This window comes from Aquarana catesbeiana, linkage group LG09, assembly GCF_042186555.1.
Source record: "Aquarana catesbeiana isolate 2022-GZ linkage group LG09, ASM4218655v1, whole genome shotgun sequence".
Taxonomy (NCBI): domain Eukaryota; kingdom Metazoa; phylum Chordata; class Amphibia; order Anura; family Ranidae; genus Aquarana; species Aquarana catesbeiana.
In genome coordinates this window covers 234294243-234311880 of record NC_133332.1, presented here as the reverse complement: position 1 = coordinate 234311880, position 17638 = coordinate 234294243, and the positions used below count along the sequence as shown (strand labels likewise).

Sequence of the window (17638 nt, the reverse complement as noted above, 5' to 3'; positions counted from 1 at the left end):
GAAGTTTGTACTTTTGAATATAATTTGTCAACTCATTGAATGTACTGAGAATTTTAGTATAAAATGTTTGTACAAATGTTTGTTTGAAAATCTACTAGTATATGCAATAGAGGATTTTACTGGATAAGCCCAAATTCAAGCTGTGGCTGGCCCTACAAGCACCACCTGGCCAGACAATAGTCAATTTTCCATCCAGCTCAGCTGATTTTTTATCTTATCAGATGCAGTCACTATTCAGGTATTCAATACAATAACCTTCAGTGGGGATTCCTCCATCTACATTGTTCGTGACTGGGGGATCAATTGATTGCTGCAGGCTGATCAAAAGAAAATCAAGCAGTGTAGGACAGCTGGTAAATAAACAGAGGAACTTTTGCTTTATTGGTGTGTTTTATTTCATAATAGGAAGAGAGGAGAGGGGAGTTTTGGATAGAAAGGTGAGCTGAAGTATAGTGAGGGATGGGTAAAGCTTGGGGTTCACTGGAAGGGATCTCATCTGTAAAACACAAAGGTCAGTGGTCACTGCAATGCAGAGCATTCACTTGCAGGTTATATTTAACACACAGTCAATACTGATAGAATCTGGACTGTTTAGAGCCATGGCTAGTAGTTATAGGAGGTGCTGGTTTCCTTCTGAAACTACTATTATGTCTGGAAGTAATTCTGATCCTCTAACTTTAATACTTTGAGTCACTGATCTGGAGAAAATATGTCTTGAAAGTAGAGTGCCTCAAAAAATGGAACTTCCGCTTTAAGTGATGGTGACCCCCTGACATGCCACATTTGTTATGTCATTTTTTTTTTGGTGGGGGGAGTCTGTACCCAGTTTTTATGGGCACCCAGCTCCCACTTCCTCCTCTGGCTCCGCGGCGCCGGAAGGAAGTTCACCTCTCCCCCCTCCCTCCCCTGCAATCTTCTGGGACACGTCACAGGTCCCATAAGATTGCCCAGCTATTCACAGCGCGCATGCGCAATGCACGCCTGGCTGTGAAGCCAGAGCCAGCCGCCCACAGTTAGAATGCCGGCACCATGGTAGAGAAGAGGTAGAGCAACAATGCTTTGTACGCCCGCATCGCTGGACCGTGGGACAGGTGAGTGTCTGGTTATTAAAAATGGGTGGAAGTCCGCTTGAAGAAGGACGTTAGATCAACCTGACAGCCAGGGAAATGCCATTTTTACAAGGATAGTTCAGTATAGAAACAGAACACTGCCATGAGAGCCATGCAAATGCCTGTCAACGAACGCATACAAATTGAGACCAGTGGTTCTTTTCGTGCAGCCGCCGCGTTACAATGGGCATGACTGGGACTGCCTGCACACAGATGCATAGAACACCTATGCATCAAAGTCAGTCCTTCACTGTTACAGCCCATCACTGTTCATTTTTTTGTTTTTGTAACTTTACTTGAAATGTCACGGTACATGTCATTCAAGTCACCCCACAGCAGCTTGTTGTGACATGTGATGTCAATGGCCCCACCTTTAAAGCAGAACTAAACCCACCTATCTTTAGAAGCTGAGGAAGCTGCCATCTTAGCCGCTGTTTGATCTGCAGGTGCCATGGTGCTACACACGTGATCAGATATGATACAAGCCTTTGATGGCTCGACAGTTCAGTTGAGCACTGCCAGAAGCACCCTAGTGCTGGTAAATGTAAAAGTGATCACTCAAGACATGCCTTGAATGTAACTTTTTGGGAAACAGTTAAAAATGGTAGGTTTAGTTTTGCTTCAAAGCAGAACTAAAGCTCCATTTAGAACAACGAGCAGGCAGGCTTTTATTGCACAAAAGGCATGCAATGTTTCCTGTGCAATAAAATGTCCCTACCTGCCTGCTCACCATCTCCTCTGGCGCTGTAAACTGAGCTGCACATGCACAGCTCATCTTACAGTACCGTGATGTCTCTGAGTGCCGGTGTTCTGACGAGAACTGTCCTCCTATCAGATAGTGTCCGCCCCATACTGCGCAAGCGCAGTGCCTGCGCAGTACGGAGGAGATGGAGATGCCGAAAGTGTCCGAAGTTGATCAGCTGACTATTAGCTGTACACGGCGCTTGGGCATTTATTAGTGATGGCTGTGTAAGAGGGCCCCTCGTGGGCTCGCTTCGCTCGCCACGCTTCGGGCACGGCCTCGCTGCACTCGGCATCTATTTATTCTTACTCTATGTCCACTTGGATAGTAGGGAATGAACCTGGACACAGGGTAAGAATAAAAGCGCAGGCGCCGTGTACAGTTGACGATCAGCTGTTGAACATCGGAGACTTTCGGCTCTCGTTTGTCCTCTGTACTGCGCCTGCGCAGTACACGGTGGACACTATCAGATGGGGACAGTATTTGACAAGACACCGGGATGACTGGCTCTTGCACAGGAGTGACGTCATCCCGCCTCAGCCAATACAGAGGTCTGAAGACTGGCACCCAAAGTAGACTCTGGCACCAGTGAGGGACCGTTGCATAGATGAAAATGAACCCTTTTATTCTGCTTTACAGAAACAATACATACTCAAACCCCATCAGAAGCTTTATAATGAAAATAAATCGGTATTTGTGTGGCTCCTGTTCCTCTAAAAGTCAGATGTAGGTGGAAGGATCAGCTGTGACTGGACACTCCTCCTCCCCAGCATATCATAGTATGAACTTAAGAAGCTGTTTGGTCGGTATGGCCAATACAGAATTTTTGATGCTTTCATTCATGAAGCCCAGTGTTAGTATGCAGTAGGTGTTTGTGAAACAAATAACAAACTTACCTAGAATCATTTAGGGACACAAGTTGCTGCAAAGACAAGAGGTCAGAGGTCAGTTATAAAGAATATTGTAAGATCCATACTATATGCGCTATGCCATGTGCTTCTTTTCAAGGGTCAGCGCATCCGAAACTCATATTTCACAATTTATGAGGCTCTCCCATAGCTCCGGACTTTGGAACAAAGTCCCTCTGTCCCTCTTTCCTCCTCATTTGTCCCTCCTTTTGGTCTGATCTATATAGTTTATAGTATATAAAATTCACATTTTTATCTTTGAATAGGTGTTCCCCAGTGCTAAACCTTTTATCCAATTTTTAAATGGCTGCATTTGTAAATTTCAACAGCCAGTATAAAAGAATAGTAAGGTAAAAAAAAGCACTTGTGGGTTTACCTAATCAATTTTTTTAGTATAATTCTACTTTAGGCTCCATTCACACTAGCGCGTTTTTTGATGCATTTTGCATTTTGCAGAAATGCACGGGAATTTTTTAACATGGGTTCCTATGGAACATGTTCACATCAATGCTTTTTTGTTTCTCTGCATTTTTGGAAAGGGTCGGGGACTTTTTTTCATGCAAAAAGCAGCGTTTTGCATGTAATGGATTTCAATGGACAAGCATCAAAAACGCAAGTGCACCGTTTTTGCAGCGTTTTTGCAGCGTTTTTGATGCGTTTTTGCCGTTTTTTTTTTTTTTTTTTTTAATTTTTTTTTTTAGACTGTAAAAAAAACTGTAAAAAAAAAAAAAAAAAAAACGCAAATCGCGGCAAAAACGCCGCAAAAACACTGCTCAAAAACGTGGCAAGCATGAAAAAAAAACCTCCAAAAACGCTCAAAAGCAACATGCATAGGTGTGAATCGAGCCTTAGGCTCGATTCACACCTATGCAGTTTTAGTGCTTTTTGCATTTTGCAGATTTGCACTACAGTCCATTCACCATGGTTTCCTATGGAACATGTTCTGTAGTGCAAATCTGCAAAATGCGAAAAGCACTAAAAATGCATAGGTGTGAATCCAGCCTTAAGGAGACTTGACAGGGGATGTGTCCTATGCCTACATTGTTAATAGGTGTCACTCATTCCTATCTCAGAAAGTTGGGAGGTATGCTCTCCCCTAACTTGGAGTCTCACTCCTCCCGTTTGTTTTATATGTAACACAATCTACATGAAAAAAAGCAGCAGATAAAGACCCCCTTAAATGACCGCAGCAAGTAGGAGGAGCTGGGAACTCCACTACAGAGATCTCCCCTCCATTTTCCTCAAGTCTAAGGCTCGATTCACACCTATGCATGTTGCTTTTGAGCGTTTTTGGTGGTTTTTTTTTCATGCTTGCCGCGTTTTTGAGCCGCGTTTTTGCCGCGTTTTAGCGGCGTTTTTGCCGCGATTTGCGTTTTTTTTTTTTTTTCATTTTTTTTACAGTCTTACAAAAAAATTACAAAAAAAAAAAAAAAAAAACGGCAAAAACGCACCAAAAACGCATCAAAAACGCTGCAAAAAAGGTGCACTTGCGTTTTTGTTGCTTGTCCATTGAAAACCATTACATGCAAAACGCTGCATTTTGCATGAGAAAAAGTCCCCGACCCTTTCCAAAAACGCGGAGATACAAAAAAGCATTGATGTGAACATGTTCCATAGGAACCCATGTTAAAAAATTCCCGTGCATTTCTGCAAAATGCAAAATGCATCAAAAAACGCGCTAGTGTGAATGGGGCCTAAGAGTGGTCGGACTCCTCATGCTCTACAATCCAAATATCAGTTTTAGGTTGATTACTAAAAGAAAACTTTTACTACTATAAAAATTGTCATTAAAAATCTGCATTCTGCGTGACTGTCTGCATTGTGTGAAATCTGCACAGAGCTGGAGATCAAAGCTATCCCCTACAGTGAGAGCTTCATATCTGCTGAGTTTGTTGTTTTTAAGACTCTTTAAAGGCTAATGGGATACAGATGGTGGCCCTTTTCCTTATTTCAACCCTGAGAATACTCAGGTGGTGATAATAAAAGCAGATGCTCAGACCTATCGACTGGTCTGAATAAGGCCATGGTAAGGTCTGGATGAACATGTCAAGAGGTAAGAATCTGCAAAAACAACTTCAAAGACAAACGCTTGTTCTTTTTCAGGAAGATTTTACCAATGATGCTGGCATGGTCTGAATAAATACAGAACCCAGTAAGACTCTGCTAAAAGTTCTTAAATGGTATCTAGCCAACCTGTTTTTTGTGTGTTGTTTTTTTTTACTATTTAAAGGGTTGGTCCACCTACAAGTGATATTCCAGATAGAGGTGTCAGTCCTTGGCTTTTTATGTTCTAACAGTGTGATCTCTCTGTCATACTTCCCGAATCTGTCCACCTTGCAGTTTTAAGGTCATGCAGACAGGTGTACAATACGCTGCCTTCAGTTCCGTAATTCATATGGATCTAAATGCAGTAGTATTCTATGCTATGGGCCCATTCACATTTGCCTGGGCGAATGAGGTGCACCTGGGGTGATTTTTTATTTTTTATGTTTAGATTTGACCTCATATTATATGGTTTTGGTAAATCTAAAAGAAAATCGTATAATATATGGCCAGCCTTACACATGTAGGTTAGACACACAGACTGAGGTGAATGGCATCTTAAAGCCGAACTCCAGATTTAATTTAACTTTAAATACTTAATTTAAACCAAAATGGTCCAAACGAACCATTACCTTCACTAGTACATGTGCGTGCTGGGAGCGCTGTGTATACTGTATGGAGCATCAGCTCCATACAGTATACAGCACGGTGTTCCAGCAGCGGTACAAGGACTTTCCGTCTCCTTCCTGGAACAAAATCGAGGTGGGTTGAACACTGCTTAAGTAGCTTTACATTTTCTGAATGAGTACAAGGCTTCCTTAGATAGGCTGAGGTAGTGATCGTGATGTCATCTGCCTGCCTCTCCACCTCAGCCAATTAGAGGAAGCCTTGTATTCATTCATAAAACACCTGTGAATGGTTGAGCAGCACTCAGTCTGACTCCATTTTGTTCTGGGAGAGGGATGGGATGTCTCTGTCCAGCTGTTGTAACACAGCACTGTATACTGTATGAAACTGAGGCTACATACAGTTTATACAGCACTCGTAGCATGTGGGCGGGGCCACCTTACCCGTGCACATGGGGGTACCTCTTCTCATTTACTTACTCATCAATACCTGGGACCAGGCAGGGCCGTGTTCATGTGAGAGTCGACAGTAAGGAAGAACCCTGGCTTAGAGATGAGCCACACACAGTTTGCAGCCATGTGACCTATAGAGTCTCTCTGTAAAACATGCCATCCCGTGTCACTACACACCTTGACTTACAGTGTTGCATTTAGGAGTGACACCGCAGAGCCCATGCCCTCTCCATTTGTCCAGCGTAACTCTGCCACCTACTCCCAGTGACAGAATGGGGTCCCGTCGTGCGCTAGTGCGGACCTCAAGATTGCACTCTTTTTAACTCCTTCTCTCTCCTCTACAAGGTGACAAGGTATCCAAGGTCTCCGTACCGTGGGTTCAGTCCCAGCTTCAACTGGGGGGAACTGACCGCTAGGGAGGGAGGCAGAACACTGCCCCCCCCCCTCGCTACTGGAGGACCTGTCGCCTGCACCAGGTACTGCTGCTGACCGGCTGCTTGACTTTCCAACCAGTTCATTCTTACCTATAGCAACTATGCTCCTCCGTCCTTCCTGCCAAGTTAACCCCCTGTGATGGACTTCCTCTTCTACCCCATATGTGCTTCAACAGGCCCTGTTCTTTAAAGCGGAGTTCCAGGCTTTTTTTTTGTTTATTAAAAGTCCAAAAGTTTAGCTGCTGAATTTAATAAACAGACACTCACCTGTTCCACAGTCCAGCGATGCGTCCGCACGGAGCCTCGCTCCTCTCCCCTCCGTTGAAACTGTGGGCACCCGGCCGTGACAGCTTGCGGCTTCACAGCCGGGCGCGCATTGTGCATGTGCGAGTCGTGCTGCGCTCTCCCAGTAGACAGACAATCTTCTGGGACCTGTGACGTGTCCCAGAAGATTGCAGATAGGGAGGGGCCACCTAAGGGGAGAGGAGGAGTCGCCTAGGCAGCCCGTAGTCGGAAGCAGGAGGTGGGACAGGAAGTCCCACTCAAAACTAAGCACCCTCCTCCCCCCCCCCCCCCCCCCAAAAAAAAATTACATGCCAAATGTTGCATGTAAGAGGGCGAGGAGTGCTTAAAGCGTAAGTTTCACTTTTGGGTGGAACTCTGCTTTAATACGCCAGGTATCACCATGCACCCCTTTAAAGTAATTTCAGACCAAGCTCAAGAACAGTTCAAGGAACTTTACTGAAAGCTTCTGCAAGGTTACAGGATAAAGAGCAAAACTCGTCCTAACTAACTCTTTGGTGGCTGCCCAGGCATACCTGTACAGGTATGAGTCCGTAAAAGGTCCATTGCTGGTGGGTATACGCTGGTTACAGGGCCTACCTTGAAGCTGGTTCCCATGTGGTCCTCTCCGGGCTCTCTGAATGTAGCCTTCCCCCTATTTAGAGTACCACAGAGAGAAGGGCAGAAGGGCAGACCCCCAAAAAAGCCTGGGAAACCGGCAGAGCTCGCATTAACCCTTTCCCCCACCTGGGCAACACAAATACTCTAGCTTACATAGCCTGCCTACAAGCGGGTGCATCTGTTAGTGAAGGAAATCATTTTAAAGTGACAGAAAGCTGGAGTTTTGTTTCACTTTTCACAATGACCCAAAATCTGGGCCTATGAAAATGCATGACACTTTATTTTTTAGTTCCACACCATCCTCTGTGGTTCTCAGAGGGAAGTTTAACACCCCATAATGATGAAACACAGGACGGCAGTGTACTCAGCAGCACTCTGAAAGGCCTCCTGATTCTGGTTGTAATGAATAATACACATTTAGTATTGAACTTCTTGAATTTAGCATAGTTGCATTGTTTACCAGAATTTAGTTTAGCTTTTGATTACTGCTTAGAAATTTCCTTGTGTTTTTTTTATGCTCAGTTCACTGAACATTACATACTGTACGTGAATGGAACTCACATGCTCCAACATAACAAACAGCTCCAGTTCATGTGTCATAGTTACCTTTAGTATGGAATTGGATATATTGCTCCTCCTTGAGGCCCACCTTCTCAATGTGTTCTCTAAAGTGCTTAATTTTATCTTCAGGAAGTGTGTATTTCCTCCCTGTAAGAGAAAAGTTATTCATACGTGAAGCATATCATCCAAGATGCCGAAATGGCAAAGCACTTTTTTTTTTTTTTTAAAGAATGGGGAGGGGTTGGACTCTATGTGGTCTTGGTTGCTGTCTGTGCCCCTTTGGGAAAATGTCCTATTACTTCCAGTTGGGTCCGTGGGAAAGGAAGGGAGACAAATATCTTCAAATGGGACTTGGCAATAAAGTACTTTAGCTAGTAGACTGGGAAAAGGTTGGCTACCTTTAGGTCTTTGTTGCCGTGTTTCCTTTCGGATTCTTTTGCTTCCTCTTGTGTCATCAGAACCAGAAGTAGTAGGATATGTGCCAACCAGGACATGGGCTAAATAAATTATAGCATGTAGGTGGGGTGCAGCATGGTGTGGTAGCATTAACACACACAGTCTGAGTACGATGCAAGAACTTGTACTGAAGTAATGCAAAAAACTGTTCACAACAACCCAACCAGAAACACTCACAGATTCCAACAGCGTGTAGAAAGCAGGCTCCAGCCAAACTGACCACACCTGTTAGGAGTGGCAGAATTCAGCCTGGCCATCTCATGCCCAAATGGGAAGAGGTCCAGAGAAGTTGCGATCCCTATACTTTCCCTATTTGTCAGGAACCTGGCCGCTAGTTCTGTCCCTAACAGACTAAGTACCTGTCCCTACTCTACTTACTCACAAATGCACTCCAAGCCCGGGGATCCAGGCCCTTTAATAGGCTCTGCCTGACCCAAGATGGCTGCCAGGGTCACATGGGGCAGCAGCATCCACTCAGCTTCCCCATAGAAACCAATCAGCTTTCATGTGTTTTTGTCCAAGGTTAATTGAACAAGCTGAAGTTAGAAGCTGATTGGCTACCGTTCACAGCTGCACCAGATTTTTTACTCTCCAATTTGAGTGAATCAACATGTGTGACATATACTATACTTATACTGACTGTAAAAAGTGATATATCCTAACACTTTAGTAAAATAGTCAAACGGTTTACACAGAATATTGTGCCTTCCATTATCTGTATTATACTGCATGCTTACCGAAAAGTTTAACAGTTACACAGGCTTCCGCACCCATCTGGTTCTTTGTAAATTCCATTAAAAATACGTCATAGTCAGTTGCTACAATGATGGTTTCAAAATCCCCTTGTTCTGTGTGGAAAGAAGAATAGAGAATACTGTGTGGTCATGTGAGATAAATGGTAAACCTGTCACAAAACAGGGCAATTTAAAGAGATAAAAGCTGCTGAAATTAAATGCACGTCTTCTTTAAGCTAAATTCACACGAGCGTCGGGGGTAGGCCAGGGGCAGCCATTGGTGACAGTCAGTAGTTTCTTGCAGGTGGTTGTAAATGCTGCCTGAACACAATGTGTGTGACCACAGCAATTGTGAGCAGCAGCTGTCAGATTTGGACTCTGTACACTTAAATGCCCAGCACCGACAAAGTTTGCATGTAACTGCTCACTTGAGTGGTCACATGTGAATAGAGCCTCCAACCAACCCTGGATTCAGATAGTGTGCTTCCTCCAGAGTTGGCAATTCTGTAGCTAAGCCAACAGTTTATATGCAGCCATAGCACATAGTGTGTTGCATCCAGAGGCAGGTTTAGTCGCCTCTGAAACCAGCAAACTATTCACGTCCATGTGAATGTAGCTGTAATGTGATGGACAACCTTATTAGCCAATGGGGGTTTTGGTGGCAACTATATCTTTATTGCTGTCTTAGGGCTCATTCACGCAGCCAATTACTTACATACCTCATGCAGGGCCATGTTTTTGTCAGCATGGGGATGCACAAGTTTTGGCTGCATCTCCATGCAGGCAGACCCATAGTTGTCTATTTGGACACGCGGCTGCATGGACACAGCTTCTTGTCCCATTGTGACATCTGTCCTATAACTCCCACTGGGTGCGTTTGGGGCTGTGCACCTGCACAGATGTCACATTGGGAAACGGCAGCTGTGTCCGCGCAGCCGCATGTCCCAATAGACATCTATGGGTCTGTCAGCATGGGGATGCACGCAACACATATGCATCCATATCTGATGGCTTGGTGCTAGATACCACAGCATACCTTCAGAGGTCTAGTGGAGCCCACCATGCTGTGAGGGGATGCTATGTTTATATTGGAAGCCATAACTAGAACAAGCTCTCATGACTAATCTAATACTGCCTCTTTTTTGGTATTGTGCTGATTAACAGGTTGTTGTCATATTGGAGGGTGCCCCTCACAGGCTGGGCTGGGGCTTGATGTTTGCCCCCATGTCTTTGGCTGACACCCAGGACGCAGTGTAGGATAAGATGACGTTTTATATACATCATCACAACAAAATACAGGAGAAATTCCGTTTGAGCTTTTGGAGGCTCTGATGAAGTGGGGTGTCCGGAGAAAGGCATAGGCCACTGCATCAACCTAAAAGTGTATTGTGTTTATTGGATATTTGTTTATGTATAGGTGCAATGATCACTTTTTAACGCAATTTTGTAGTAAACATTTTATACTAATTGTAACTGTTTGGTGTTGTGACTGTTAGTGCCGGTTCACACTGATGCGAGTTCATAACGAATGTGATGCGTCAAAAACATTCTAAATTCGCATGTCATCCATAAAGGCATTGTTTTCAATGACCGTCGTTCACATACATGCGTTGCGATTCCCCTACAAATGCGATGCGATAAAAAAAAAAGGGTCTTGTGTGAGTTTACAGCGTTGCGTTGCGAATTTAGTCTTCATAGACATCAGTGTAAATCGTTCTGGAATCGCATTGTTGGTTCAGATATGTGCGAATTCCACCACACTACTCTCCACAAAAAACAGGAAATACACAGGAAGTTAACGCCTTTTTTTTTTTTTTTTGTCCCATTATGATTCCATTGGCTAGAACATCAATCGCAGCTATGACCAACTCCTGAAATTCGCGGTAAAATCGTGTTAAAATCGCGGTAAATTTGCGGTAAAATCGCACCTCACACAGGACAAAAAAAACGGAACAAATTCACAGTGCAGCAGTGTGAACCGGCACTAAGAGGCATAATTAAAGTCCCATTGAGTTTCTTTTTGGTATTGGGTCTAGTTGGGAACATGCCTTGACAGGTCAGGGCTGTTTTGGAGACAAAAGAAGGACCTACTCAACATTAGGTGGGTTGGCAAAAAGGTGAACCTGATTGGTGTATATACTGTACATATTGTCATTTACGCAATCTGTTTAACCACTTCCCTACCCGCGTATGTACATATGACGTCCACAGATGGGATCTCCCATCCTGGGTGGACGTCATATGACGGCCTCGGGTTCCCGGCCGTCTAGGGGGCGCGCGCGCGCCTGCCGCGTTGCTCGGGACCCGGTGCGTGTGCCTGGCGGCCGCGATGTCCGCCGGGCACCCGAGATTGCCCGTTAACCGGGCCGGACCGTGGATCTGTGTGTGTAAACACACAGATCCACGTCCTGTCAGTTCAGAGGAGAGCGATCTGTGTTCTGAGTACAGCGGAACACTGATCGGTCTCCTCCCCTTGTACGTCCCCGCCCCCGTCCCCTACACATTTAACCCCTTGTGTCCCCCTAGTGGTTAACCCCTTCACTGCCTGTCACATTTACACAGTAATCAATGCAATTTTATAGCATTGATCGCTGTATAAATGTGAATGGTCCCAAAAATGTGTCAAAAGTGTCCAATGTGTCCGCCATAATGTCGCAGTCACGAAAAAAAAATCGCGATCGCCGATATTACTAGTAAAAAAAACAAATAAATAATTTTTTTTTAAAAAATGCCATAAATCTATCCCGTATTTTGTAGACGCTATAACTTTTGCGCAAACCAATCAATATACGCTTATTGCGATTTTTTTTTTTTTTTTTTTTTTTTTTTTTTTTTTTTTTTTACCAAAAATATGTATAAGAATACGTATCGGCCAAAACTGAGGAAAAAATTTTTTTTTTTTTTTTTTAAATTGGGATATTTATTATAGCAAAAAGTAAAAAATAATGTGTTTTTTTTCAAAATTGTCGCTCTTCCTTTGTTTATAGCGCAAAAAATAAAAACCGCAGAGGTGATCAAATACCACCAAAAGAAAGCTCTATTTGTGGGGAAAAAAAGAACGTTTGGGTACAACGTCGCACGACCGCGCAAAAGTGCGACAGCGCTGAAAACTAAAAGTTGGTCTGGGAAGAAAGGGGGTGAAAATGCCTGGTATTGAACCAGTTAAGATGTATTGGGCCATGATCTTTTACTTAGTAATTTAATATAATAAACACCACAAAAAAAACAGAACCCCCCCCCCACAAAAAAATAGACTTACGCATTTTCCCTTTGTAGTGGCCTTTCTCCACAGTTGTCATGTCAATGTCCATTTGCTGACAACCCTTGTCTCTGCGAAGTGTCAAGGAAAAAATATTAGAATCAATTTCTAATCACCTTAATTGTATAGCCTGGTATATACATTATATCTATGAAAACGTTGAAGAAACACCTCTGTTTGATTGATGAATTCATGCAATGATCCTAAAGTGATTCTAAAGGTTTGACATTAAAAAAAAAATAACAAACATGTCATATTTACTTGCTCCTTGCAGTAGTTTATTACAGAGCAGCCCTAATCCTCCTCTTCCGGGGTCCCCCACCGTCGCTCCTGGCCCCCTCTCCACTGCTGAGTGCCCCCAATACCAACCCTTTTGCGCTGATGGTACTCAGGCATGCTCACTTCTGTGAATGAATTGTCCATTCCCACACATAACACGCCCCCCCCCCCCAAACTTTCCCCTCCCCTCATTGGCTCACTGGCTGTGATTGACAGCAGCAGAAGCCAATGGCTCCTGCGTGAGCCAATGGGGAGGCAGAGACCTGGAGGAGCCACTGCTCTCATGCACATCGCTGAGTCAAGATGGGGCTCAGGTAAGTATGGGGGGGGGTACGCCAAGAAGGTTTTTGCCTTAACCACTTGACCTCCAGAAGATTACCCCCCTTCATGACCAGGACTTTTTTTGCGATACAGCACTGCGGTACTTTAACTGACAATTGTCCTTTTTTTCCCACAAATGGAGCTTTCTTTTGGTGGTACAGGCATACCCCACTTTTAAGTACACAATGGGGTTTATTTACTAAAGCTGGAAAGTGCAAAATCAGGCTCCATTCTGCATAGAAACCAATGAGCTTCTAACTCCAGCTTGTTCAATTAAGCTTTGGTAATAAAACCTGGAAGCTCATTGGTTTCTATGCAGAAGTGAGCCTGATTTTACACTTTCCAGCGTTAGTAAATAAACCCCATTGTGTACTTAAAAGTGGGGTATGCCTGTATTTGATCACATCTGCGTTTATTTTTTTTTTTGCGTTATTAACAAAAAAAAGACTGACAATTTAAAAAAAAAAAAAAACTTTTTTTTTACTTTCTGCTATAAAAACCAAAAAAAAAAAAAAATGTAATTTCTTCATCAATTTAGGCCAATATGTATTCTGCTACATGTTTTTAGTAAAACAAAATCCCAATAAGCGTATATCGATTGGTTTGCACAGAAGTTATAGTGTCTACAAACTATGGGATATATTTATGGAATTTTTATTTATTTATTTGTTACTAGTAATGGCAATGACCAGCGACTTATAGCGGGACTGCGATATTGCGGCGTAAAATCAGACACTAACTGACACTTTTGGGAACCAGTGACACTAATACAGTGATCAGCGCTAAAAATATGGACTGTCCATGTACTAATGCTATTGGCTGGGAAGGGGTTAAGAACAGGGGCGAGCAAAGGGTTAACTGTGTGCCTCCCCTGCTGATATCCCCAGGAGACATACTTGTAGTTTTTATAGTTTATGATCTGGAAATGTTCCTATCATGTTTTACTACACTATGTGGCTTATCTAGTGCAATCCCTTCTAGTCACTAACTGGACACTCTGAGGGTTTCCTGAACTACCTAATCATGGACTCCTTCTCTTTACTTTAATACCCTCATGTAGACCAGGGCAGCAATTCACTCCTATATCCACCCAGCATATTCCATGTTTTGCCATGTGACTGAGCATATTTATCTACTGGAGTTCCTTACAGATATCTTCAGTCTGAATCTGATTCTGTTGCTAAACGAATATGCCTATGCCAGTGGTCATCAACCCTGTCCTCAGGGCCCACTAACAGGCCAGGTTTTATGTATTACCTTGGGGAGATGCAGACTAGAATACTGCAATCACTGAGCAGCAAATGATATTACCTGTGATGTATTTCAGTTATCTTGCAAACCTGGCCTGTTAGTGGGTCCTGAGGACAGGGTTGATGACCGCTGGCCTATACAACATTGATGCTTGAAAGTGATGACTGGGGTGTGTTTGTGATATGCGCAGCTGCGGTTCCCCCTGTTTTTAATTACTTGATAACATTGTCTTTTTTAAATCAATCTGTGTGTATACGATCAATCTACAAAAACATATTTGGGGGGCACACCCTACCATGCGTTTAAATTCAAGATGGTGCTGCTATAAGACCTACAAACAGTACAAAATATTTTACAGCGCACACATTCAAGTAGGGCTGAAACGATTAATCGATATTATCGATAATAATCGATAATGAAAATCGTTGTCAACAATTAGTTGGTCTGCACCTTCCTCCCTGCCGGTCCGTTAGAATCCTCTGCATCCTCCTGTGTCCTACGCATGTGCCACGTCCGCGAGCACGCAGCTACGCCTGCTCGCATTCTTCACCCAGCTGACGTCCCGCCAGCAACGCGCCTGTGCTGCTTTCGGCTCCTCCTCCCCCTCTACCCAGCAGCCTTCCGATAGGCCCACCGCAGAGCGCAGGTGCGACAAGCCCTCGCCGGGCCGCTTTCCAGCGCTGCCGTGACTGGAGGGTGCGCTCTGTTCATGCGTGCATCCATCTCCCGGCTTCGGGGTGCCCTTCACGCCATTCGGAGGAGTCGGCCGGGTCACATGTGGCGGGTCCAGAGGAGGAGGGGCACCGGCCGGCTGAGATACCGAGCTTACCTCAGAGAGGAAGAGCGAGAGAGAGGACGGGGTGGGGTGAACTGGGACTGAGACTCCGAGCCACCGGCACCGCGCATTCGCACCCCCTACCCGGAAGTGCAGGATCACGTGTGTGTGTGTGTATTTACATGATCCTGCGCACAGCGGCCACACTGTAGCAGTAAAAGGGCGTTTGGCAAATTTGTTAAGTAATAAAATGCATTCAGGTGAAAAACCTGACTTTTGTTTTGGACAGAACAGAGAACAGTTTGAACTGTTAGTTTTTTTGGCATTATTCGGACGAAGTCCTCTCACTTTTTGCCAGTGACAGCATTATCGCTGGGACAGGAAGTGAGTATTGAGAATAAATCTCTAAAGTGGCCATACACTAAACAATTTGATTGTACAATCTCTACACAATCACCTCCAAAACAATATAATAGATGCTTAAAGTGGATGTAAACCCAATGTCATCCTTTCTAAACTACTGCCATAGGGGTTATCTATAAGGATATACATGCCTCCTGAAAAACTGCAGGTTCTGTGGGTGGGTCTGTTGTCTGGAGCTCGGTGGGTGGAGTTGTGATGTCAGTAGACTCCCCGCCCACCTCTACACTCCCCTTGTCAATATGTATTTTCTCCTGTGTATTTCTTACACTGAACTTCTGCTATGATCTCTAACATCCAGTGAAAAGACAGGAAAGTAACCACATGACTTCAGCATGCCAAATCATGCTGAGGTGTGGAACAGCCAATCCTTGCAGAGCTGCTGAAGAAAGGAGTGGGGGAGGGAATTAAAAAATAATGCATGTCTTAGGCTAGTGCACGAGATGTAAATCACCTGTCACTCACAGCAAGGGGGAGGATTTGACATAGTTTTTCTCTGTCAAGATTTATCTCACTGAACAATAAAAGAGGATTGCTCAGAGCCGGATTAACTCTGTGTGGCAAGACTGGGCTCAAATGATAGGAAATCTTATACTCTACAGTATGACATAAAAAAAAAAAAAATTTGGGTTTACATTCACTTTAACTTACAAATCCTTTCCATTTTCGTATCCAGTCAAGCAGAAAATTGTACTACATAGTTTGTGTTAGATCTAAAGCAGATTGTACAATTAAATTGCAAGATGAATGGCCGGATTTAATCTCTGCACACACATTACATTCTGATTGTACAATCACTTTTAGATCTACCACCAAGGGCAAGGCCTGATCCAATGCAAAGTGATTGGATAGTTTTGGTAGATCTAAAGTTGATTGTACAGAGATTGTAAACTCAGATTGTAATATGTATGGTGAGCCTAAATCTTTCCATATGCTATACAACCTGATTGATTGTACAATCTTCCTAGATGTACCATCTAATATTTAGTGCAGGGACCTGCTTGATTTGATACAAATTAAATGGATTGTTTAGATGTGTCTTCATATTTAGTAATTTCGGTAAATCTAAAGGAGATTGAGTAGAGATTGTACAATCAGGTTGTATAGTGTATGGCCAGCTCAACATTGAAATAATGGCAATAAATAACCCCCTATAACCCCCTATTAAAAATGATAAAAAATCGTAATAAATAATAAAAAAATAAAATTAACTAATAAATTCCCTACTCTATCCAAAACGAATAATTAAAGTATTTCTAATAAAAGTTTATTGCTAGGCAAAATTGTTGTTAAAAGAATGAAGGGTTAGGCTCTCTGCTAAGCCTTTATTGCTCTCTGTGTTCCCATTAGATGAGATTCACCCTTCCTATATTGGTTACCATCGTCAACGAGAAGGAATGTGAGGGGACAGCCAAAGTTGTTCCCAGAAGAAGTAGTAAGAGGAAATCTTTCAATAGGGACATCTGTTTTGGGGAAAAACCTTACTTGGGGAGATTTCCTCTAACTTCCTTTTGCATTCCTGGGACAAGAAGTGAAGGGAAATTTTCTCAATCGCATTCAGACAGTAAAAATAAACTGACAGGAATTGGTCACAAAACTTTTCTGGCCATACTACTTCTGTGGGTCACAGTAGTATGCCTGTAATCCAGAGTGACAGGCTTGGTAAGCATCATTATTATTATTATTATTATTATTATACAATATTTATATAGCGCCAACAGTTTACGTAGCGCTTTACAACTTGAGGGTAGACAGTACAAATACAATACAATTTGATACAGTAGGAATCAGAGGGCCCTGCTCACTTAGAGCTTACAATCTAAGAGGGAAGGTTAAGAGATACAAGAGGTAATAGCTGTGGGTGATGTGCTGATTGAGAAGATAAATGTACAGTTGTTAGGTGGGGGCCAGATAGGCTTCTCTGAAGAGATGAGTTTTCAGGGATCGTCTGAAAGTGGATAAGGTAGGAGAAAATCGGACGGATTGGGGAAGAGCATTCCAGAGGATGGGGGAGGCTCTGGAGAAGTCCTGAAGGCGAGCATGGGATGAGGTGACAAGGGAGTTTGAGAGCAGGAGGTCTTGGGAGGAGCGAAGAGAACGATTAGGTTGGTATTTTGTGACTAGGTTAGAGATGTAGCTAGGGGCCAGGTTGTGGATGGCTTTGTAAGTTATAGTTAGTATCTTGAATTTAATTCGGTGACTGAGTGGCAGCCAATGGAGGGATTGGCAGAGGGGTGTAGCAGACGCTGAGCGGTTTGTGTGGTGGATGAGCCTGGCCGCAGCGTTCATGATGGACTGAAGTGGGGATAGCCTATTTAGAGGTAAACCAATGAGGAGGGAGTTGCAGTAGTCAAGGCGGGAGAT

The 17638-nt window shown here is 43.6% G+C and overlaps 1 protein-coding gene across 1 annotated transcript in view; it reads right to left on the bottom strand.

Annotated features, from left to right (window-relative positions):
- Positions 1–366: 366 nt before the first annotated feature.
- The window catches only part of LOC141107290 (olfactory protein), a 32120-nt gene continuing 14848 nt past the window's right edge, over positions 367–17638 (bottom strand). Inside the window, exons 3-7 of the mRNA XM_073597981.1 lie at positions 12229–12299; positions 8973–9083; positions 7825–7926; positions 2748–2773; positions 367–496 (exon numbers count right to left, since the gene is read on the bottom strand). Of these exons, the coding sequence (XP_073454082.1) occupies positions 2754–2773; positions 7825–7926; positions 8973–9083; positions 12229–12299 (304 nt within the window). The 3' untranslated portion in view covers positions 367–496; positions 2748–2753. The remainder of the gene's footprint in view (positions 497–2747; positions 2774–7824; positions 7927–8972; positions 9084–12228; positions 12300–17638) is intronic.